The 20,719-nt window shown below is 38.4% G+C and overlaps 1 protein-coding gene and 2 pseudogenes across 1 annotated transcript in view; 1 reads left to right on the plus strand and 2 right to left on the minus strand.

The window, feature by feature from the left end:
• Positions 1-12,330: 12,330 nt before the first annotated feature.
• LOC128594726 (microtubule-associated proteins 1A/1B light chain 3B-like) lies at positions 12,331-12,708 on the minus strand (annotated as a pseudogene).
• A 3,447-nt stretch (positions 12,709-16,155) lies between these two features.
• SLC17A1 (solute carrier family 17 member 1) overlaps positions 16,156-20,719 on the plus strand; it is a 28,870-nt gene continuing 24,306 nt past the window's right edge. The window contains 1 exon segment of the mRNA XM_053603626.1: positions 16,156-16,183. Coding sequence (XP_053459601.1) covers positions 16,156-16,183 — 28 coding nt within the window.
• On the minus strand, positions 18,659-19,463 carry LOC128594257 (zinc finger CCHC domain-containing protein 9-like; annotated as a pseudogene).

A 20,719-nucleotide genomic window follows, 5' to 3' on the forward strand; every position in this document is an offset into this window, starting at 1 on the left:
ATGCTGCTTCTAATTCTTACCTTTGGGCCCTACATTTTCAACCGTATAGTCACCTTCGTCTGGGAGAGAGTGAGTGCTATACAAGTGTTAATGCTCAGACAGCATTACCAGTCTCTCCGCCAGGACGATAGCCATGAGAATGAATACATAGAGCCAGAAGTTCCACGATTAGAACTTCCCAAAAAAACAAATGGGGGAATGAAAGAAAGTACTACCATGAGAATGTGACCACCTCTCGCCCCCTACCATAAGAATGTGACCACCTCTTACCCCCTACCATAAGAATGTGACCACCTCTCACCCCCTACCATAAGAATGTGACCTTTTGTAACTGTTCCAGGAGATAGCCCCGAGCTGAAGCAGATAAAAGGGCTAAGCAAATGTTTAACTGTTAAGCAAATGTTTAACTGTTAATCTTGTCTTAAGACAGTTGAGTAATGAACCAAAGTTCTTCTTATCTAGAAAGCCCCTGCTATGTCTGCTCCCTCTTCCTACTTTATGGTTAAAGCCCCTGCTATGTCTGCTACCCCTGCCTACTTTGTGGTTTTTGCCTTTATAAGCTTGTAAAATCTGCTGTTCGGGGCTTAACTCCTCTGCTCCTGAGAGAGTCACGAGCTAAGCCCCAGCATGCTGGAATAAAACCCTCTTGCTGATTGCATCAAGTGTCGTCTCTTGCGGTTGATTGGGGGTCGCAGTAGCCCAGGACAGAGTGGGGGTCTTGTCCCAAGTCTTTCAGATGGGTTGAGAGTTCTCTTGTAGCCAAGATATTAAAAGCTCATCTCAGAGTGTGGTGCCCTGTAGGCTTCTCTTATTGTTTCTCCACATTCAGGAACTTCACCCAGCTCTTAGCCAGTCTCTGACCAAGTTGCCCTGAACTCTCTTCTTACCCACTTTTGGTGCTTCCCATTATGAGTTTTAGCATTTTCTTTTAGGTTATCTGTTTGAAACATGGGAGTCTGCTTACGTTTTTGTTCTTCTCCATGGAGCTGGCACACATTACTTATGCCTAGTTAGCTATCTTGATCCTATCTCTTGAATTTCCCTATGTATTGAATGCTTACCTGTATTGACATGTAAGTGTACTGACTATGAGAAAATTCAAGGGCATGACAGGTTTTCTATGACTCTTGCTGGCTACATATATATCATGGGTCATTTGGGGGCACATATTTAAACTAATGGGCAAACTACAGCAATGAAAATTCATAGCCTAAATTGTTAATCTGGCATTACACTGTTAATTCCAAAAGCAGATTATTACTATCTCATGGCTAGAGTTCTGAGATAAAAACTATTTGACCTCTGTGTGTATTTATGTCTATATGTTTAGATGTGTTTTGTGTATGAACATGTATTATGTCATGCCTACATAGTACCAAATTGGCTTATAAATAAAAGAGCACTCATAAATTAAGAAAGTAAGCCAAATGCTTAAGTTCACATGAATTCAAAAATAAGCTAGTTTAGAAAATTAGCATAAAAATGAAAATGTTTTCAAAATTGTCAGCATTTTTTGCCTGTGTTTACTGGTCATTTTTACATTTGCTTCCACTAGATATGTTAAGGCAGTGGTTTTCAACCTTCCTAATGCCGTGAACCTTTAATACAGTCCAAAGTGGTTGCAACCCACAGGTTGTGAACTTCTGTGTTAAGGTGTCAGAGTTTGACACAAAGCTTATGAATGTCTAAACTCAGCCAAAACAAAATGATTGGTTTGTGTGATTTTTTTAAATAAGCAATAATAATTTAATATTGTTGATTTAATGAAAACAGCTAAGTCTTCTGAGTTATCAGAACATATGCCCATTTGTTTAAGGTTCTTAATTAGGTAAATATATTCAGAGGTTATAAAGATAGACAACAGAAAAATAACTTGAAATAATAACTAACTTTTTCTAATATCTGAACTTTCACAAGTAATTGAGGGAAATTGTTAACAAAATAAATTAGGTAAAAATAAATGATATAAATTCTTACAAGTAAAATTGTTCTAAAACTTATAAAATGGTTTAGAGTCACATATTTCCCTGCTCAGAGCCAAGGATTTTAGTTTCTTATTTTCTTTATAATGTTCACTCATTACCCTTACATCTGATTAACTCAAGTGCAAAGAGTTTTGCTTTACCTTTTCATAACTGACCTAAGAAACAAAGATTTTGTGTTTTATCAAGATAATTCCTATGTTTCCTTATTAGATATTTTATTACTTAGAAAACTAAACTTTAAAAAGTTAAGGTTTTTACATTCCTGTAACCTTCTACATTGCCTTTAAGTCCTTTGATTATCATTCTTGGTTAAATGAATTACTATTATTTTACAATGACCTGTGATTGTTTTGATCAAATGTTCTGAGTCCTTTAACAGATTTGCCTAAATTAAGTCTCTGACTTAGCTCTCCTCCTCTGCAGCATTGAATAACCTGTGCTTATGGTCTTTCCCTTTCATACCTGCCAAGGAACCCATTTTTCTGGGGTTTTCCTCCATTTTCAACAAAGCAGTTTCCTTAGGGGCAGGTCCCCATAGAAGGGTTAAATGAAAATGGACAACCTGCCAGACTAATGTAGGTTTACAGCACTTCTGATTTCTATAACTGACAACAAAATACCCATGCCTACAGAAATGACCAAAAACATTTAATCGATATTTCTGAGTCTATTTTTACCACAAATTATCCCACCCAAGGAGATGTACAAAGCCTCTGAAGAATGTTGTGTTGTTCTAGAAGAATTCCATGAGGAGACTGATTGGCAACATGCAGAAGACCCAAATAACCAAGTAAGGACCAGAGCTTATATGTTGAACCTTACTCATGACCCCAACTGGAATCTGAATGATGGAGATAACGGTAAGATTCAACATTTTCAGGACTGCATTTTAGTTGGGCTCAGGAAAGCCCTCGCAAAGATCAAAAGTCTAAACAGAGGTCAAGGAAATAAAACAGAACGCAGATGAGAATCCTTCAGCCTTTTTAGAAAGAATTTTAGAAGATTACCAAAAGTACACAAATATAGATCCAGAGAATCCTAAAGGCTCAAGACTGATCAATATGAACTTTATTGGTCAAAGCATGCCAAATATCCCCCAAAGTTACAAAAATTCAAAGATGTTTTAAACTTGCCAATATCTCACCTGTTGAAGTAGCCTGTAAAGTTTTTATAAATTGTGAACAGTTTAGAGAATAACAAACTGGTTTGGGGTTGGGAGGGATGGCAAGAAATGAAACAGCAGGATAAATTTTTGGCAGGAGCCCTAAAAAGGACTTCCAAGGGGCCTAATAAAGGAGTTTTGCAACACTAAGGAGAGAGAGAAAGAATTGGTCAAAGGTAACACCCCCCCAAAAAAAAAAAATACATGTGTGTATTGTAAAAAGGAAGGTCATTAGAAGAAGGACTGCCCCAAGCTGAAGCAGAGGGTGGTAGGAAGCCTGCCCTGCAATTGGCTGGGCTAGATAGAGAAGATGGAGATTGATGAGTCCCAAAGTCTCCAGCAATTACAGCCCATAAATGACATCTTCCACTAGAAGCCCAGGGTCATAATTATGGTGGGTGATAGATTGGTTGATTTCTTTTATTAATACTGATGTAATGTACTCAATAAAGACTCAATGTGGGTAACTGGAGTGTTGGAAGAATCCTCTCAAAAGTATGTTTCCCCAGCCATTAGATTGTGCTATTGGAAATTCTTTCCTTATACACAGCTTCCTTTTAAGTGAGTGTTCTCTCCTGTCATTGGGCTTAAGTCTCCTAAGTTGAAGCTTCAACTGACCTTTCAGAACAAACAAGTACATATCAGAGTATTCTAGAGGAATATGACTGTGCTTTGCAAGCTGCAAGCTCTGTCACCAAAGTTCTCAATCAATTCAAACCTAAATAATGGGCTACTGGATGACCCGGAAGGACACATGTGGACCCACCCCATCCATATCAAGGTAAAACCAGGAGTTTCTTTCCCTGAGTCAAGGACTAACTATTAAAACTTCAAGCTAAGGAGGGTCTTCAATCCCTAGTTGCAGCCTTCTTGGAATATGAACTTCTTCAATCTTATTCTGCTGATTCAAAAACCTAGAATACAGGTTTGTTCAAGATCAAAGAACCACACTGTAGGGGCATCCCAGGTATACTTTTTACTAAAAACCTATTTGCTGCTTACTGAAGGGACATGGTTCTCAGCACCCCAGAAAGGTGGCTTTGTCTCATATGTGCTCCTTGTGGTACAAGAACCTAAGATGGGAAAATTCCATTCTCCACTATAACTGAGACTCAGGGGTTAATTCCTCCCTGCTTGCTGAAAAGGCCTTGAGAGATGATTCCCTGAGATCCCAGCCAAGTCGTAGCTGGAGATTTAGCACCACCTGTCTGGAGCTAAACTATTACTCTTCATTCCCTAACTTCAAATTACACAAAAGCTTCATTTAACTTGTTAGGGAGGTGGGCAAACAGAAACAGACAACCTGGTGTCCTTGTAGTTTATCTTCAAGTTATATGCTCCACACTTAGAAATGATGTGTATGTGCTTTGCAACATTTATGCTGAAAAGAACTTTTTAATAGCAGTCTCAATTAATGCTTTTGTTCTTTATTCTTACTTATTCTTATCTGATAAGTTTGAATATATAATACAGTGAATAAAGATGTACAATCACTGTAGGCCTGAGCAAGCCTCAGTCTTCCCTTAATTAATCATTCTATCTGTAGTGATATCTCTGTGTCGTTGATTGGGCTGGTGGACAGCAACAGCTTACTGGAGAGAATGATGGGATGCTACGGTGCAATATGAATGATGAAGTTGAGAAAAAACAGAAAAGTCATACAAAATTTACCCACAGAAGAAAACTAAACTAAAAGAACTTATACCAAGAGGACTAGAAACACTAATGCTTCAGTAACAGATGAGGAAGAACATGACAGAATTTCACCAAAGCTAAATATTGAATATGGAAAAAAGTAAACTGGTTCTTTTGTACAAAACTAAACTTATTTAGCTGCATCTGAGTTTCCCGGAATGGGTAATTTTGGGCTGATTTGGGCTGCAGATGGTGAGATGAGAGCAGTTCTTTCAGTTACTAGGAGGCCATCTCAGATGTCTAGGACATTCTTATCAAGAATTAATATGGTTTGTGGGCAGAGGCAAGATGGCTGACTGGAGCCAGCTTTCCACAGAGGCTCCCATTCAGAAGGACAGAAGTCTAGCAAGTAACCTGATGGTGTGGAGCTGAGCTAAGAGAGAAGGTTGGAGAACGCACATCAACCCTGCTGAGATAAGCTATGACCCCAAGGAAACAAACAATAGGTACAAAATCCATCACCAAGTGGATGGGAGTCCCCTTCCCCATGAGAACAGCTTGTAGTATACTCCATACAAACAAGCGAACAGAGTTCAGATCCCCTCCTATTTTATCCCATGGGAGAGACTCTCTAAAAACCAGAACTCCTTCCCTAGAGAGGACTTATGAATGTTCAACGGCACTCTCCCACCAGGCATAAAACTGTATATATTCTCTACCTGCAATTCTGAACTCCCAGAACTTCCCTCCACTCTCACCCCGAGGTCTGGAGTCCTGTCCTCCATGGAGTCCAGATTCTTGGGCATTTTCTTGAGAGGTGTGGACAGGGCATGGGCTGTTGCAGGTCTGTGCTGATTCTGCGGCACAGGAGCAAGGAGAAGATGGTGAACTGAGACTGAGGGAACTGTAAGGAAGAGGGAAAGGCGGTGCCTCATGGCACAGAGCAGCAGCAGCAGCAGGAACAATAGGGCTCACATCCCTGGGGATATTTTGAAGAGACACTCCTTGCCTCTCTGGGCAAGCAGAGGAAGCCGGACATCTTCTCCAGTGGCAGCCACTGGTAGAACAGATCTGGTACGGAAACACAGGCCTATGAGTAAAGGGTATGCCTGAGGCCGTACCTGCCTGGGTGGAGCACAGGGACTGGAATGCACTTGCACAGAGATAGCATGCTCCTAGGGCAGGGCTGAGCCAGGACTGCTTTAGGGAGCCTGGGACACACCCAGCCCTCGGGGGATCATGGCTGAGACAAAAGCAGGCGGGAAACTGAAAGCTAAGTGTAAGCTCTAACCATGCCCACCCCAACACAGACTGCAGCTGAGACAGATGCCCCAGCTCTGGGCAGCGGCGCAGACTGGGGCTGAGTCACAGTTTCTGTGAACTCAGGCAGCATCTGAACAGCAGGGGAATATAGCTGGGACAGAAACAAATTCTGCAAAATTGTTCTGTTCTGTCAGCAACACCAATCAGGTGGGGCTGGAACTGAGTAAACCGCCCCAGCCTCCATTAAGCACCCGAGGTTGTCAGGCCTCAGCTTCCCCTGCAGGACAGTGGCAGAGAGAGGCAGCCTGGCCAAGGAGATATAGATCTCCCTGTGACTCAGACAGGCGCAAATCCCTGGAGCATTGGCTCATTGGAGCGAACTGGATCACAGTCCTGTGGGATTACCAGTGACTGGGTGTGACAGAGGTGCAAGATGGGGAAGGAGGCATCAAACTTCCCAGACTAATTCATTTGCTGGGTGGGTCCTTCTGACCTCACAGAGCACTGGAGCAAGTCATACTTGAGCTGCCAGCAGACCCTTGCTATCTAGTTGCTAGAGACTTTGAACTCTCCCACCTGAGACCCATGCTAACTGGGACAATTGATTTGGAACTCTTGAACTGGACCAGTCATCCAAGGACTATCGAAAGTGGTACCCTGGGTGTGTGGTTGTAGGAAGATTTGATTTTCCTTTCCCAGTTGTTGCCTGTGAGGGGGTGGGGGGGCGGGGTGACTTAATTGCTGGTATTTCTCCACAGCTGAGACTTCAACCCAGTGTAACTGATTCACTAGGGTAGGATGGAGACCAGCTTAAAACAAGACAGAGCCACTTAGCCCCACCACACCAAGCAGTTCCCCAGTTTCTCAGGCCATAGCACTGTACAGGTCCTTTGCAAAGCTCTAGGGGAAAAGGTATAGTCACCAGTCCCAGCTCTTGGGCAAAGGGCTGGTTAATCACTACTCCAGGAGCTCCCCCACCAAACTTCACCTTATCTGCTCATCTAGCCAAATGGTGTAAAATTATCATGGAGCAGAATCAGTGGGAAAACTCTGGTAACATGAATAAACCACAGTAGATCAACTCCCCCAACGAACAACATGGTGGACACAACTGAAGATCCCATTCATAAACAGATGGCTGAGATGTCAGGAATCAAATTCAGAATTTGGATTGCAAATAAGATTAATAGAATGGAGGTAAAGTTCGAATTAGAAATTCAAGGAGCATTTCAAAATTTGTCTCAAGAATTCAATGAATTCAAAGACAAAATCACCAAAGATTTTGACACATTGAGACAAGAATTTGCAGCCGTCCAAGATCTGAGCAATACAGTAGAATCCTTCAGTAACAGAATAGAGCAGGCAGAAGAAAGGATTTCTGTCACTGAAGACAAAGCTTTTGAATGCTCCCAAGCAGTCAAAGAGGAAGAGAAGTGGAGAGCAAAAATGAATCATTCTCACAGAGAGCTCTGGGATAATTAGAAGAAAATTTACCATATAGGAATTCCTGAAGGTGACGAGGTGGCTTCGAAAGGCACAGAAGCTCTTCTTCATGAGATTATGAAAGAGAACTTTCCAGACATGCCAAGAGATTCTGAAATTCAGATAGCAGACAGTTTCAGAACCCCAGCACGACTCAACCTGAATAAGATGTCTCCTAGACGCATTATCATTAACTTTGTCAAACTTAAAATGAAGGAGAAAATTCTGCAAGGGGAAGAATATAAGAATGACTGCAGATCTCTCTGCTGAAACCTTTCAAGCCAGAAGAGGGTAGTCATCAACTTTTAATCTCCTAAAACAAAATAACTTTCAACCCAGGATCCTGTATGCAGTGAAACTGAGTTTCATTTATGATGGAGAAATTAAATACTTTAATGACATTCACATGTTGAAGAAATTTGCCATAACTAAACCAGCTCTACAGGATATTCTTAGACCTATACTCCATAAGGACCAGTACAATCCTCCACCACAAAAGTAAACTCACTTAGAAACTTTCGATCAAATTCCAACTTCCACAGTGGTGAAAAGATTAAAAATGTCCACTGGACTTTCAAAAAACATGATACCCCAAATTATACCAGGCTTATCAATATTTATAATTAACGTGAATGGCTTAAAAGAGTAAAATATCTCATTTTAATCAATCAGAAATGGTAAAGATGAAGTAAAAACAGATTCCTCAGAAATTCAAAAAATCCTTAATAAATATTCTCAGAAACTCTATAATAATAATAGAAACTCTATAATAATAATAATAATAATAATAAATAGAAACTCTATTCTCAGAAATAGAAAAATCTGAAGTAAATAGACAAATACTTACAAGCACTCCACTTTCCTAGACTTAGCCAGGATGGAGTGGAAATGTCGAACAGGCCTATATCAAGTCCTGAAATAGCATCAATTATACAAAATCTCCTAAAAAGAAAAGCCCAGGACCAGATGGCTTCACATCAGAAGTCTACCAAACTTTTAAAGAGGAACTAGTACCTCTATTACTCAACCTTTTCCAAAATATACAAAAAGAAGGAATACTACCCAACACATTTTAGAAAGTAAACATCACCTTGATCCCCAAACTAGGAAAAGACCCAACAAGAAAAGAAAATTATAGACCAATACCACTAATGAATATTGATATAAAAATATTCAACAAGATTCTAACAAACAGAATCCAGCAACACATCAAACAAATTATACACCATGACCAAGTGGGTTTTATCCCAGTGTCTCAAGGCTGGTTTAATATACATAAATATATAAATATAATTCATCACATAAAAAACAAAGACCATATGATTCTCTCAATTGATGCAGAAAAAGCTTTTGATAATATCCAGCATCCCTTCATGATCTGAACACTTAAGAAAATTGGTATAGAAGGGACATTTCTTAAACTAATAGAGGCTATCTACAGCAAACCCACAGCCAATATTGTATTGAATGGAGTTAAATTGAAACCATTTCCACTCAGATCAGGAACCAGGCAAGGTTGCCTGTTGTCTCCACTGCTTTTTAACATTGTAATGGAAGACTTAGTCATCACATTTAGGCAAGAAAAGGCGATCAAGGGTATCCACACAGGGTCAGAAGAGATCAAACTTTCACTCTTTGCAGATGATATGATTGTATATCTGGAAAACACCAGGGATTCTACTACAAAACTCTTAGACATGATCAAGGAATGCAGCAGCGTCTCAGGTTACAAAATCAACACTCATAAATGTGTAGCCTTTATATCCAACAATAGTCCTATTGAAAAAATAGTCAAGGACTCTATTCTGTTCACAGTAGTGCCAAAGAAGATGAAATATTTGGGGAATTTACCTAACAAAGGATGTGAAAGATCTCTATAAAGAGAACAATGAAATTCTGAGAAAAGAAATAGCTGAAGATGTTAACAAATGGAAAAACATACTATGTTCATGGCTGGGAAGAATCAACATTGTTAAAATGTTCATACTACCCAAAACAATATACAAATTTAATGCAATCCCTATCAAAGCACCACTGTCATACTTTAAAGATCTGAAAAACATAGTCCTTTGTTTTATATGGAACCAGAAAAAACTTCCAATAGCCAAGACATTACTCAGAAATAAAAACAAATCAGGAGGAATTACGCTACCAGACTTAAACTATACTCTAAATCTATAGTGATCAAAACAGGATGGTACTGGCACAAAAATAGAGAGGTAGATGTATGGAACAGAATAGAGAACCAAGAGATGAGCCCAGACATTTATCGTCATCTGATCTTTGATAAACACATCAAAATTTAAATTGGGGGAAAGATTCCCTATTTAACAAATGGTGCTGAGTGAACTGTCTGGTGATTTGTAGAAGACTGAGACTGGACCCACACCTTTCACCATTAACAAAAATTGACTCTCACTGGATAAAAGACTTAAACTTAAGGCATGAAACTATAATGATTCTTGGAGAGAGTGCAGGGGAAACACTTGAAGAAATTGGCCTGGGAGAATATTTTATGAGGAGGACCCCCCTCCCCACCAGGCAATTGAAGCAACACCAAAAATACATTACTGGGATCTGATCAAACTAAAAAGCTTCTGCACAGCCAAGAGCACAGTAAGTAAAGCAAGAAGACAGCCCTCAAAATTGGAGAGGATATTTGCAAGTTATGTTTCTGACAAAATTTTGATAACCACAATCCACAGAGAACTCAAACTTATTAATAAGAAAAGAACAACTAATCCAATTTCATTGTGGGCAAGGGACTTGAACAGAAGCTTCTCTAAAAAAGATAGGCACATGGCCTACAGACACATGAAAAAATTCTTGTCATCCTTAATCATCAGAGAAATGCAAATCAAAACACTTTGAGATATCATCTAACTCCAGTAAGTGTAGCCACATAGAAAAATCCCAAAACTATGGATTTTGGCATGGATGTGGAAAAAAGGGAACACTTCTGCACTGCTGGTGGGAATGCAAACTAACATGTTCCTTTTGGAAAGATGTTTGGAGTACACTTAGAGATCTAAAAATACACCTGCCATTCAATCCTACAATTCCTCTACTAGGTATATATCCAGTAGACCAAAAGTCACTTTATAACAGAGATACTTGCACTGTTCATTGTTCATTGCAGTTCAATTCATAATAGCAAGTCATGGAAGAAGCCCAAGTGCCCATCAACTCATGAATGGATTAACAAATTGTGTTATGTGTATACCGTTGAATACTATGCAGCCTTAAAAAAGATGGAGACTTTACTTTTTTTATGTTTACACAGATGGAGCTGGAACATATCCTACCTAGGAAAGTATCTCAAGAATGGAAGAAAAAGTATCTAAATGTACTCAGTACTATTATGAAACCAATTTACAATCACTCACACTTCCATATGAAGATAGATCACAACTATGGTCCAGGATGAAGGAGGAAGGAAGGGGGATTGGAAGGGGGACGTCAGATGAAGGGAGGGTGAATGGTGGGACCACACCTATGGTGCATATTGCAAGGGTACATATAGCATCTATTATGTATAGAGTATAAATGTCTTAACACATTAATTAAGTAAATGAGGTGAGGGATATATTAACTAGTGTGATGTAAGCATTCCAAATTGTATATGAAATCAGCACATTGTACCCCATAAATGCATTAACGTATACATGATCTTTGTGTTTATGATTTAATAAAAATAAATAAATAAAATGATACAGAAAACATCTATTGGATATGAAAGTCAAATATTAATAATTATTAAATCTGGTTAATAGGTATATGGTTATTGTAGATTGTTCGACTTTTCTGTATGTTTGAAAATTTCCATAATAAAATGCTAAATTGAAAAACTTAGTAAAACACTGAATCCAGAAGAAGCAATATCAAAGAATGTTAAGAGAGCAACAGAAACTCTGGGAATAGCAAACAGAAAAATGATTCCCTGTTAGGTAATCAGTACAGAGAACCTGTGACACTGATGCCAGAGGGAAGTGTTGTTCATCTAAAACATAAACATCAAATAACTGCTGACCTGGGCTCTCAATTACGAAAAGGGCTCATAGAAATTGCCACGTATCAAATAAGACAAATAATACAGACATTTGGTAACACACAGAATAGAGCAAGTTGACTCTGGGCTTTTGAAGAAAAAAAAAAAAAATCCAAACCACAAAACGTCAAAGTCTCTTGGGCAAAGGGGTTAAAGATTTACAACATTTCTTTTTTTTGTTATTGTCATTCACAACCTGGAATGCAAAGTATTTTATTTTCAAACTTCTGAGGTTTGAAAACAAGATAGACTAAGTTAAGCAATACAGTTTCTAAAGCTGTATGTGCTCATTTAGAGCTCAGTTTTTCTGTTTTGAAATACAAAAATAAGGGCAGTGCCTGTGGCTCAATCGGTAAGGCTCCGGCCCCTTATACCGAGGGTGGCAGGTTCAAACCCAGCCCCAGCTGAACTGCAACCAAAAAATAACCGGGTGTTGTGGCGGGCTCCTATAGTCCCAGCTACTCTGGAGGCTGAGGCAAGAGAATCGCTTAAGCCCAGGAGTTGGAGGTTGCTGTGAGCTGTGATGCCACAGCACTTTACCGAGGGCCATAAAGTGAGACTGTCTCTACAAAAAAAAAAAAAAAAAAAAAATTAAAAAGAAATACAAAAACAACTTCCTAAAACTCTAGGAGGTAAGGATGCTACTGTTTTGAAGATCTGTGATTAGGTGAACTGATCAATCTCAGTTGGTAAAAATCCCTTTTTTTCCTTGGTAAGAGTTTTAAAAGTTCTAGAATCGATTTATTCTTCTGGTCTTACCCTGCCAGTTTCATTCCAAATATCTCCTGGGAGGCATACTCCATTGTATAGAACCTGTCTTCCATCCTTCTCTCTCTCGTACAACTCTGAGATCAATGTGGAGATGCTCACAGTGCTGTGTCCATTCACCAGCAGCAAGAACGCTTGGTTCGCTGCTGAACTGTAAGTGTCTTCTAATTATCTTGACGAGTTCACTCATATTGACATGATCAGGTACAAGAACCTTGGTTTTATCCAGGACAAGAAGCTGCTTCTCACCCTTATTATCATCCTATTATCCTTGGGATTTTGGTAGGATGCTGCTTTCAGATAAGTTAGACATCTGCTCTTTGTTCAAAGATGCATTGCTGCTTGAAGGTCTTCTCTGACAACATGGCACTGGCACCGGTTGAGGGCATGGAGGGTCCTGGAAGTTCCCACATTTGTTTGTGGAAAAAATAACTGATTCAATTTATAGAACATCCGCTATATGCCAAATATTTAATAGGAACTTGAAAAGCATAATAACACATGCTTATTAAGTATATAATAAATAATCTACAGTGCAAAATCACTAATTTCAGAGCTTAAAATGTTTCTGATTAGTAGATCACCTTCAGAGTTCTAAGTTAAAAGTGTTCCCGTGTATTACTATAGCCAGATGGCTGGACCAGAACTTACAGAGTGGCTATAGAAAAAGCCATCAAGAAAGTCACACCTTTCAGAAGACATGCCTCATTCTGAATATGTACATCTTTCTGAGTATGTTGAATCTCACACAGAAGTGACCCTTGAGAGACAGGGGTGTGTGGGAGGGAGGGCAAAGGAAAGAGATAAGGAGAGGGGACCAGGGAGAGAAAGGAAGGAGATAGGAAAAGAAAGGAAGGAGGTAGAGAAAAAGGAAGAGAAAGAGAAGGAAGGAAGGGAGAAAGGAAATTCAGGGAGAAAATTTAACAGAGCATCTATGGGACATTTAGAAAGCCACAGCATTTTTGTGGGAATAGCACTGTATACTTGGAGTCATCCTGAATAGAGAAATCTTGGGAATACTTATGGCAGCCACATTCTACCTCCTGGGTAGGGAGAGAGACTAAGAGCATATGTTTATTATATTGCAAAATTATTGGAAAACTTCCAGCAGGTTTTAAGTCCACTGGGTCATTTTAGGGCTCACATCCCTCCCCTGAAGATTCAAGAGAAGGATAAAGTTAAAAAGTAAGCTTTTAACTTTGACCTGCATATGTGCCAAATCAAATGATTTCACAGAGGCTATAATATGGGACTAACATTGGCAAATCTAGAAACTTAATATTGTGTAAAGCTGGAAGTAAAGTTTTCGCAGGAGAAGAAGGAACCATTTTTCTATTTCAAACCAGGTTAGTCTTACTCTTATAAACTGCTCAAGTGAAATAACAATACTCAGAGGGTGGTAGGGGGCTTTCTATGGGAAAGAACTCATTGAAGGTATTTGCCAGTATTGGAAAATTTGAGGGAAAATATGCCTATCCTCTCAGGCTTTTCACAAGGGAAAAAGAAAAGAATATACTTTTAGGAATGAGTGTGAGGTAGACAGTTGTGCACAAGGACACAAAAGAAGCATGCGTTTTGTGATGTGTAGTGTTTATGTGACTGTAAGTTGTTTGGTGTGTCTGTGATGTGTGCGGCACCCTGTGTATGGTGTGTATATGCCTTTGGTTTGTGTATGCGGTGTGTGTAGTTTGTACATATGTGTTGTGTATGTGGTATTGTTATGTGTTTGTATGCTTGGTTTGTATGTATGAGGGAAGAATATGGGTACAGAGCCTTACGGGGATTTGTGCTGTGTGTTTATATTGTATATATGTGTGTGGTGTGTATATACGAGTGGTTTATGTGTGTCTATGATAGGCATGTTTTAAGTTTGTATGTGTTTGTTTACGTGTGTTTTAAAATAAATAGCAACTCCAGGAGAAGTTCCAAATGTAATTATTGGTATGACTTGATGCAAAATGATAACACCTACTCAGTCAATATGCATTGAACTGAGAGACCCTGGGAGGATGACACCAATAAGTTCTCTCTACGGAGAGACAAAAGTGTGACCCCTCCCAATGATCTTCATTGGCTTTTTATTTTGAAATCTCCAGCATGAGAAAATGCAGCACAAAAGACAGTTTCAAAGCGACAATCAAGGTTAAAAAACAAGGAGTTTAATTGTATGATTTAACTCTTTTTTTTTTTTCTTTTTTCCTTTTGAAACAGAGTCTCACTTTATCACTCTTGGTAGAGTGCTATGGCATCATAGCTCACAGCAATCTCAAACTCTTGGGCTTAAGGTATTCTCTTGCCTCAGCCTCCTGAGTAGCTAGGACTACAAGTGCCCACCATAATTCCTGGCTATATATATATATATATATATATATATATATATATATATATACTTTTAGAGACAGAGTCTTGCTCTTTCTCAGGCTGGCGTCAAACTCCTGAAGCTCAAGTAATTCACCTGGCTCAGCCCTCCAGAGTGCTAGGATTATGCCTGGTCTTGTATTATTCACTGCACTTCTGTCTAATCTTAACCTTATCACTGCTAAACATGACTTAGGGTTGGGACAATATGCTGTGTCTAGTGAGTACTGTTTTTCGTACTCTGGGCCAGCAGTGATGCTTGGCTTTTTCCCAGATCACTCTGTGCCTAGCACTTTTAACTCTATGCTCTGTCCTACATATGATAGCAGTTGACAAACTGCCTTTAAAAAATACTTTGCAGGCTCGGCACCTATGGCTCAAGTGGCTAAGGTGCCAGCCACATACACCTGAGCTGGCAGGTTCAAATCCAGCCCGAGCCCGCCAAACAACAATGATGGCTGCAACCAAAAAATAGCCGGGTGTTCTGGTGGGTGCCTGTAGTCCCAGCTACTTGGAAGGCGGAGGCAGGAAAATTGCTTGAGCCCAGGAGTTGGAGGTTGCTGTGAGCTGTAATATCATGGCACTCTACCCAGGGTGAGAGCTTGAGGTTCTGTTTCAAAAAAAAAATACTTTGCAAATCCAATCTTAGGATATAGAAATCTTGTAGGCACTTGATATCATATAAATTGATGTGCTCAAATCCCAAGGTCTAGGCTGACGAGTGCCTGGTGGGGCTGAATTCTGATTGTAAAGAATTGCCTGGTTTGAGACTACTCCATTCTGATTCTTCTTTGTTGAGCTTCCTGCCATAAAATGGGGGCTTGGCAGCCGTAGCTGCTCCGTCCTTGGATACTAAAGACACAGACAGGTGCATGTGGGTGTGCTGTATTGCTGGTTAACCTGGTGATATGAATAAGCAGTAGTTACCTTTCACCTGTATTAAGATTCAGAAAAAGAAAATATTTTACTTATTTCTTTTCTGACATTATTTTTTTCTTATTGTACTGCCAGGTTTCTGATCTATAGCAGTCTCCCCTTCCTTAAGAGCTTCTTTTAATATTTATTGTAAGGCAGGACTACCGGCAATAAATTCCCTCAAATTTTGTTTGTTTTATAAAGTCTTTTTCTTTCACTTTTGAGAAATAACTGGAAATAGAATTCTGGGTTGGCAGGACTTTTTGTTTTCTATAGTTTTCAGGCTTCCTGTACATTTTTAATCAATCAAAAATATCATTAAGGTGAAATATCAAAGGAAGCACCTATTTGAGTTGAATGGCCACTGGTATGATGGCTGGAGCAAGTTCTGCTTTGATGCAGGTTTTAAATCAGACAAAAGTACTGGATTTAGTCAGTTAACTCTGAAAATTTTGCTGACATCAATGTGTTTTACACTCACAGCGGACAGAAACCAAACCCTTCAGCAAGAAGAGAAGCAACTTCAGCCTTGTGTGCAAATGGATAACCAACTCCCTCCTAAGAAAGGTAGCACTTTATTTTCAGCTCCATTATACAGGTTTTCTCCTTCTTAAATATAACACTACAGATTCCATGTGAGAGAATTTTACCATGGAAATAAGTAAGAGGTCTTAGGAAAGTAAGTGAAAAAACCACTTCTGCTATGGTTTTCCATCAGAAAAGCCCTATATAAGGATTCCATGTACCTTTGTTGCTTACACTTTAATTTATTTCTATTCTTGTACATTTTTCTGTTTATCACTTGGTGGAAATTACTAGAAAAAGTAGGCTGTTTTGGTTCCATCTAAAACAGAAGGAGACAGATCCATAAAAGAAAGAGAGGCAAGATGAATGTTCTTGAGTCACTGCATTCTTGGACATCAAAGCTGGATGTTTACTGAAAATTTTTTGAGGGAAACTACTTATTTTAAGCAGGGCAGTGTAAGGACAATAAGAAATTACCACAATTGGGTTAGAGTTGTGTCCATGTTATGGGGGACACAATCCCAGAAGAGGAGTTAGACAACAGAACATATAATTTTTCCTTTTATGTAAAGGTTAGCAGTCCATTAAATTTTATATTTCTTCTTTTATCGGTTTTGATATTTATTCTTTTGATTTTTTAAGTGTTCATTTCATCTGTGTTCAAATTTATATATACTACATATCCATAGTTGACCACCTCCTTAAGTTGACCTCATTTTCATAGACCAGTCATGCATCACATGTACATATCAGTACAGAAGGCCTAGTTCTTTATGTTGAACCGCCTCCATAAGTTTTCCAGTTTGTTACAATCCCTTGGGTGGTCAATTTACAGAGGTTCTACTGTATGTACATATTTATATTCTATATATTATTATTTTTTATTAAATCATAGCTGTGTACATTGATATGATCATGGGGCATCATACACTCGATTCGTAGACCATTTGACACATTTTCATCACAATATATATTATTGATTTCTGATCTTATGCTTAGTATTTACTTCCTTTCAGACTCTTTGAGTTTGTTCCTTTGTTCTGTTTCCAAGTTTTGGAGTTCTTTCTTCTTTTCTGATAAATATATTTGGGGATGCACATTTTGCTTTGTCCATGAGTTTGACATGGACTTTAGAACCCCTCTCATGGTTTCCTTTATAACTCAAGACTTATTTAGACATAATTTATGGTATTCCTGGAGCAATACAGAGGAGAAAAATGTATAAACTCAAAAAGTCACCCCTCAAAGACTAGAACAAGGAGCCCTTCCCTGCATGTGGTGAGGATTGCTTCCCCTTCACCAACCAGACTCTTTTTGGTCTCTTCCAGGGGCTCTCACAATGTTTCTGTTAGCTTCCCAGGTCCCTTTCCTTCCCTTGTGCATTTGAGAGTTGTGTTGAGAAAAGTTTGGAACAAGCTACTTTCAGTATATGTATGTGTGTGCATGTTCCACCATATAGGATAAGGGTATTAGATAAATGTATAGTTTGAGATATTTTTTAGAGATAGTGAGGTTAGGCTGGATATCAAAGGAAGGTCTGGAAACTTCTCAGGGCATAGTTTCTTGCCTTTCTACTAAGCTCTAAGGTTCATACAGGGAAAATGTTTTTGGCAGTCTGCTGACAAGGTTGGGGACATCCTCTTTGACCCATTATTTGGCATCTAAACAATTTGGGGAAAGATCTCCTACTATCCTTTCCAATTGCTAGGATGTTAGTATTTAATTTATGTTATCCTTGTATCCTGCAAGGCCAAAAATATCAAGATGAAAAGTTCACAGAGAAAAACCTGCTCTCAGTAGTCAACTTATGTTTTGAAGACCCTGCCTTCACTAAGCTATTGGCCTGAATATTTCTTCTTTCTTGATAGATCATCACCCATAATTTTAATAAAATGATTTATTTTAAATATATTTTATCTAATATTCTTATCTTTTTATAATAAAACCTCAGCCCAGAAAACTAGTCAACTATTTTTCAGATACTAATGCTTTTTTTTGTTCATTTATCAGTGTATCTAAAAAGTATTCCATTTTTTTTAAACAGCAAGTGTGTTTTTATTCAGTAGTTTAAACATACAGCAACTTATAAATTTCTACTATAACAACACATTGATACTTTGAACCAAGAAAATAGTACAACCAAAAATTCATTTCCAAAAGCAAGCAGTGAGCCCTTTATTAGGGGTGGTTTACGTTTATGCATAATTTTGCTTTTAAAAAAGATGACTGTTACAATCAGGTATGTAATCACTTAGATACCTCCAAGTTCTATCTGTTAAAAATACATCCTTTTAGAAAATCCAATTTAATCATCTCATTCTTTTTTTCAGTAATTTTCTCCAAACAGTGATAGACATACTCTTTGATAGAGAGAATGCAGAAAACTGTTTCTGAGTATCCCCAAATCATATATCTATAATAAAGATTTGGCTCCAAGGAGCCTAACTCTAATTAGTGAAGTAGACCCAGTTTAGAAAGTGGCAATGAGGTGGTAACTAACAATTGTACTAGCCATTATCAAAAATTAACAATTTTAGGTATCTTTGTTTTGGGTTTCTGTAGTTTAAGCGCATCCAAAATTTCTTCATAGTCTGCACTCATTCCTTTTGCCCAGCGACCAACGGTGACCATTTGATCTGAATTCTGACATTCAGGGCAATCTTTCTTAAGTATTTCACAGAGCCACAAAGTTTGCAACCACCACCAGAGTCCTTTGGGATTATCAGGACAAGATCTAGACAGGTGTCCCAGTTCCCCACAAACAAAACATTTTGCAAAAGGCAATTCAACAGCTGGGTCTACTTTAGCCTTACACTTGGTTATTTCCTGATCTGTGGATCCACACCAGTAACATATTCTAGTGCCCATATCTTGATTTTCAAGGGCAGCTAGGCAATCTGCAATTCCATGACCAGGTTTTCTACAATGGAAACATACCATTGCATTTTTCTCTGCTGCTTGTCTTTTTTAATTGTCTTCCTTCCCGTTGACTGTCTTTCTTTAAAGCAACTGCAATTTCTTCCCTTACTTCCTGAAGGTCTGATGCTATAATCTTCCCATTGTGAACCATCTGTGAGTTCTGTCTTAGGTACTCCATGAATCCATTCACATCTTCATTTAAGTATTCTTTTTTCTTTTTGTTCTTTTTATGTTTTGCTTGGGGTGCATCATTTTTAAGGGATAGCCTATTGGTTCCAACTTGTTTAAGCTTTGGTAGTTTTTGGCTTGTTCCCTCAAAGGACTGTTTCTTCATGTCCTCCCATGATGTTGCGGACAAGGGTCTCTTATTACATGTGGTAGTAATGTGTGCCCACCGAGTCATAGTTTCACCGGATGTACCTTAGCAAATGCACATGGATCCTCCAGAGCAGCTGAGTTTGTGAGCCAAGTATTCCATATTTTTACATAGAAAGTTTTCTCAGCATTTTTTAAAAGTACAACTTACTTTGGTACAGATGGATATATTATAATATATTTAACTGGTCACTGACTAAAAGACATCTAATTTGTTTAAAATCTTTTACTTCTTTAAACAACTTTATAAGAATGTTACCTAATGATATAAAATTCAATTCAATGGGATTGTATTAAAATATTTATGCATGTAATAAAATACCCCCAAATATATAAAGCAAAATAATCCCATAAAAATCATAAATAAAGATACAAAAATCATAAATAAAATATTAGCAAAACAAATCTATGAATTCATAAAAACATTTTTAAAAGCCTCTAAAACTAAGTCAGGTTAGTTAGATTAGCCACTAAAACTAGCAATAAAAGAAGAGTTTAACTCATTCAACATTAATTAAAATAGGAAAACTATGATCACCTCAATAGATATAAAAAACCTCTTTATAAAGTTAACATTTTTTCACAATAAAAACTCTTAGTTAACTATGGATGTATGGTAAGCGGAATTCTAAGATGGCTCTCAAAATTGCCAGCCCCTATTATATTCTTGGTGAAACCGTAAGAACAGAAGATAGAACTAAGAGCCCAAAGGGTAGAGTCACAAGGATTATCTCCAGCTCTCACAAAAAATCCCAAGACTGAACCTCAAAATTTCATGGATCAATGACTATTTTTTTCCTCCATTTTCCCATTTTTGGAGCCGGAATGTCAATAACTTTATCCTATGCCTATTCCACCATTATATGGTGAAAGTGTTAGGGGCATGTAGCCTGTCTCTTTATTATCACAAGTCCACAGAGAGAAATTGTGCCCTAGGATGGATTCCTTTAGGAGCCTCATCCACAACTGATTTAGATGATGAGATTTTGGACTTCGTGCTAATGAGATTTTAATGATGTTTTGGATTTGAATTGATCCTGTAATAAGATGAGAGAGTTAGAAACCTTGGGATAGTCTGAATGTGTCTTGTGAGTGGGATGAACATCAGTCTTTAGAGACTGGAGGGTGGACTATGGTAAGCAGAATCCTAAGATCACCCCTGAAATTCCTGGCCCTGGAAGTGTACACACCTTCTCCTAGTTATTTAAACAAAAGCTAAGCTAGATGCTGTGTGCTGCTTGATGGGGTTTTGCAGATGTCATTATGGTCCCAAGTCAGTTGATT

Source organism: Nycticebus coucang, chromosome 9 (genome assembly GCF_027406575.1).
Source record: "Nycticebus coucang isolate mNycCou1 chromosome 9, mNycCou1.pri, whole genome shotgun sequence".
Taxonomy (NCBI): domain Eukaryota; kingdom Metazoa; phylum Chordata; class Mammalia; order Primates; family Lorisidae; genus Nycticebus; species Nycticebus coucang.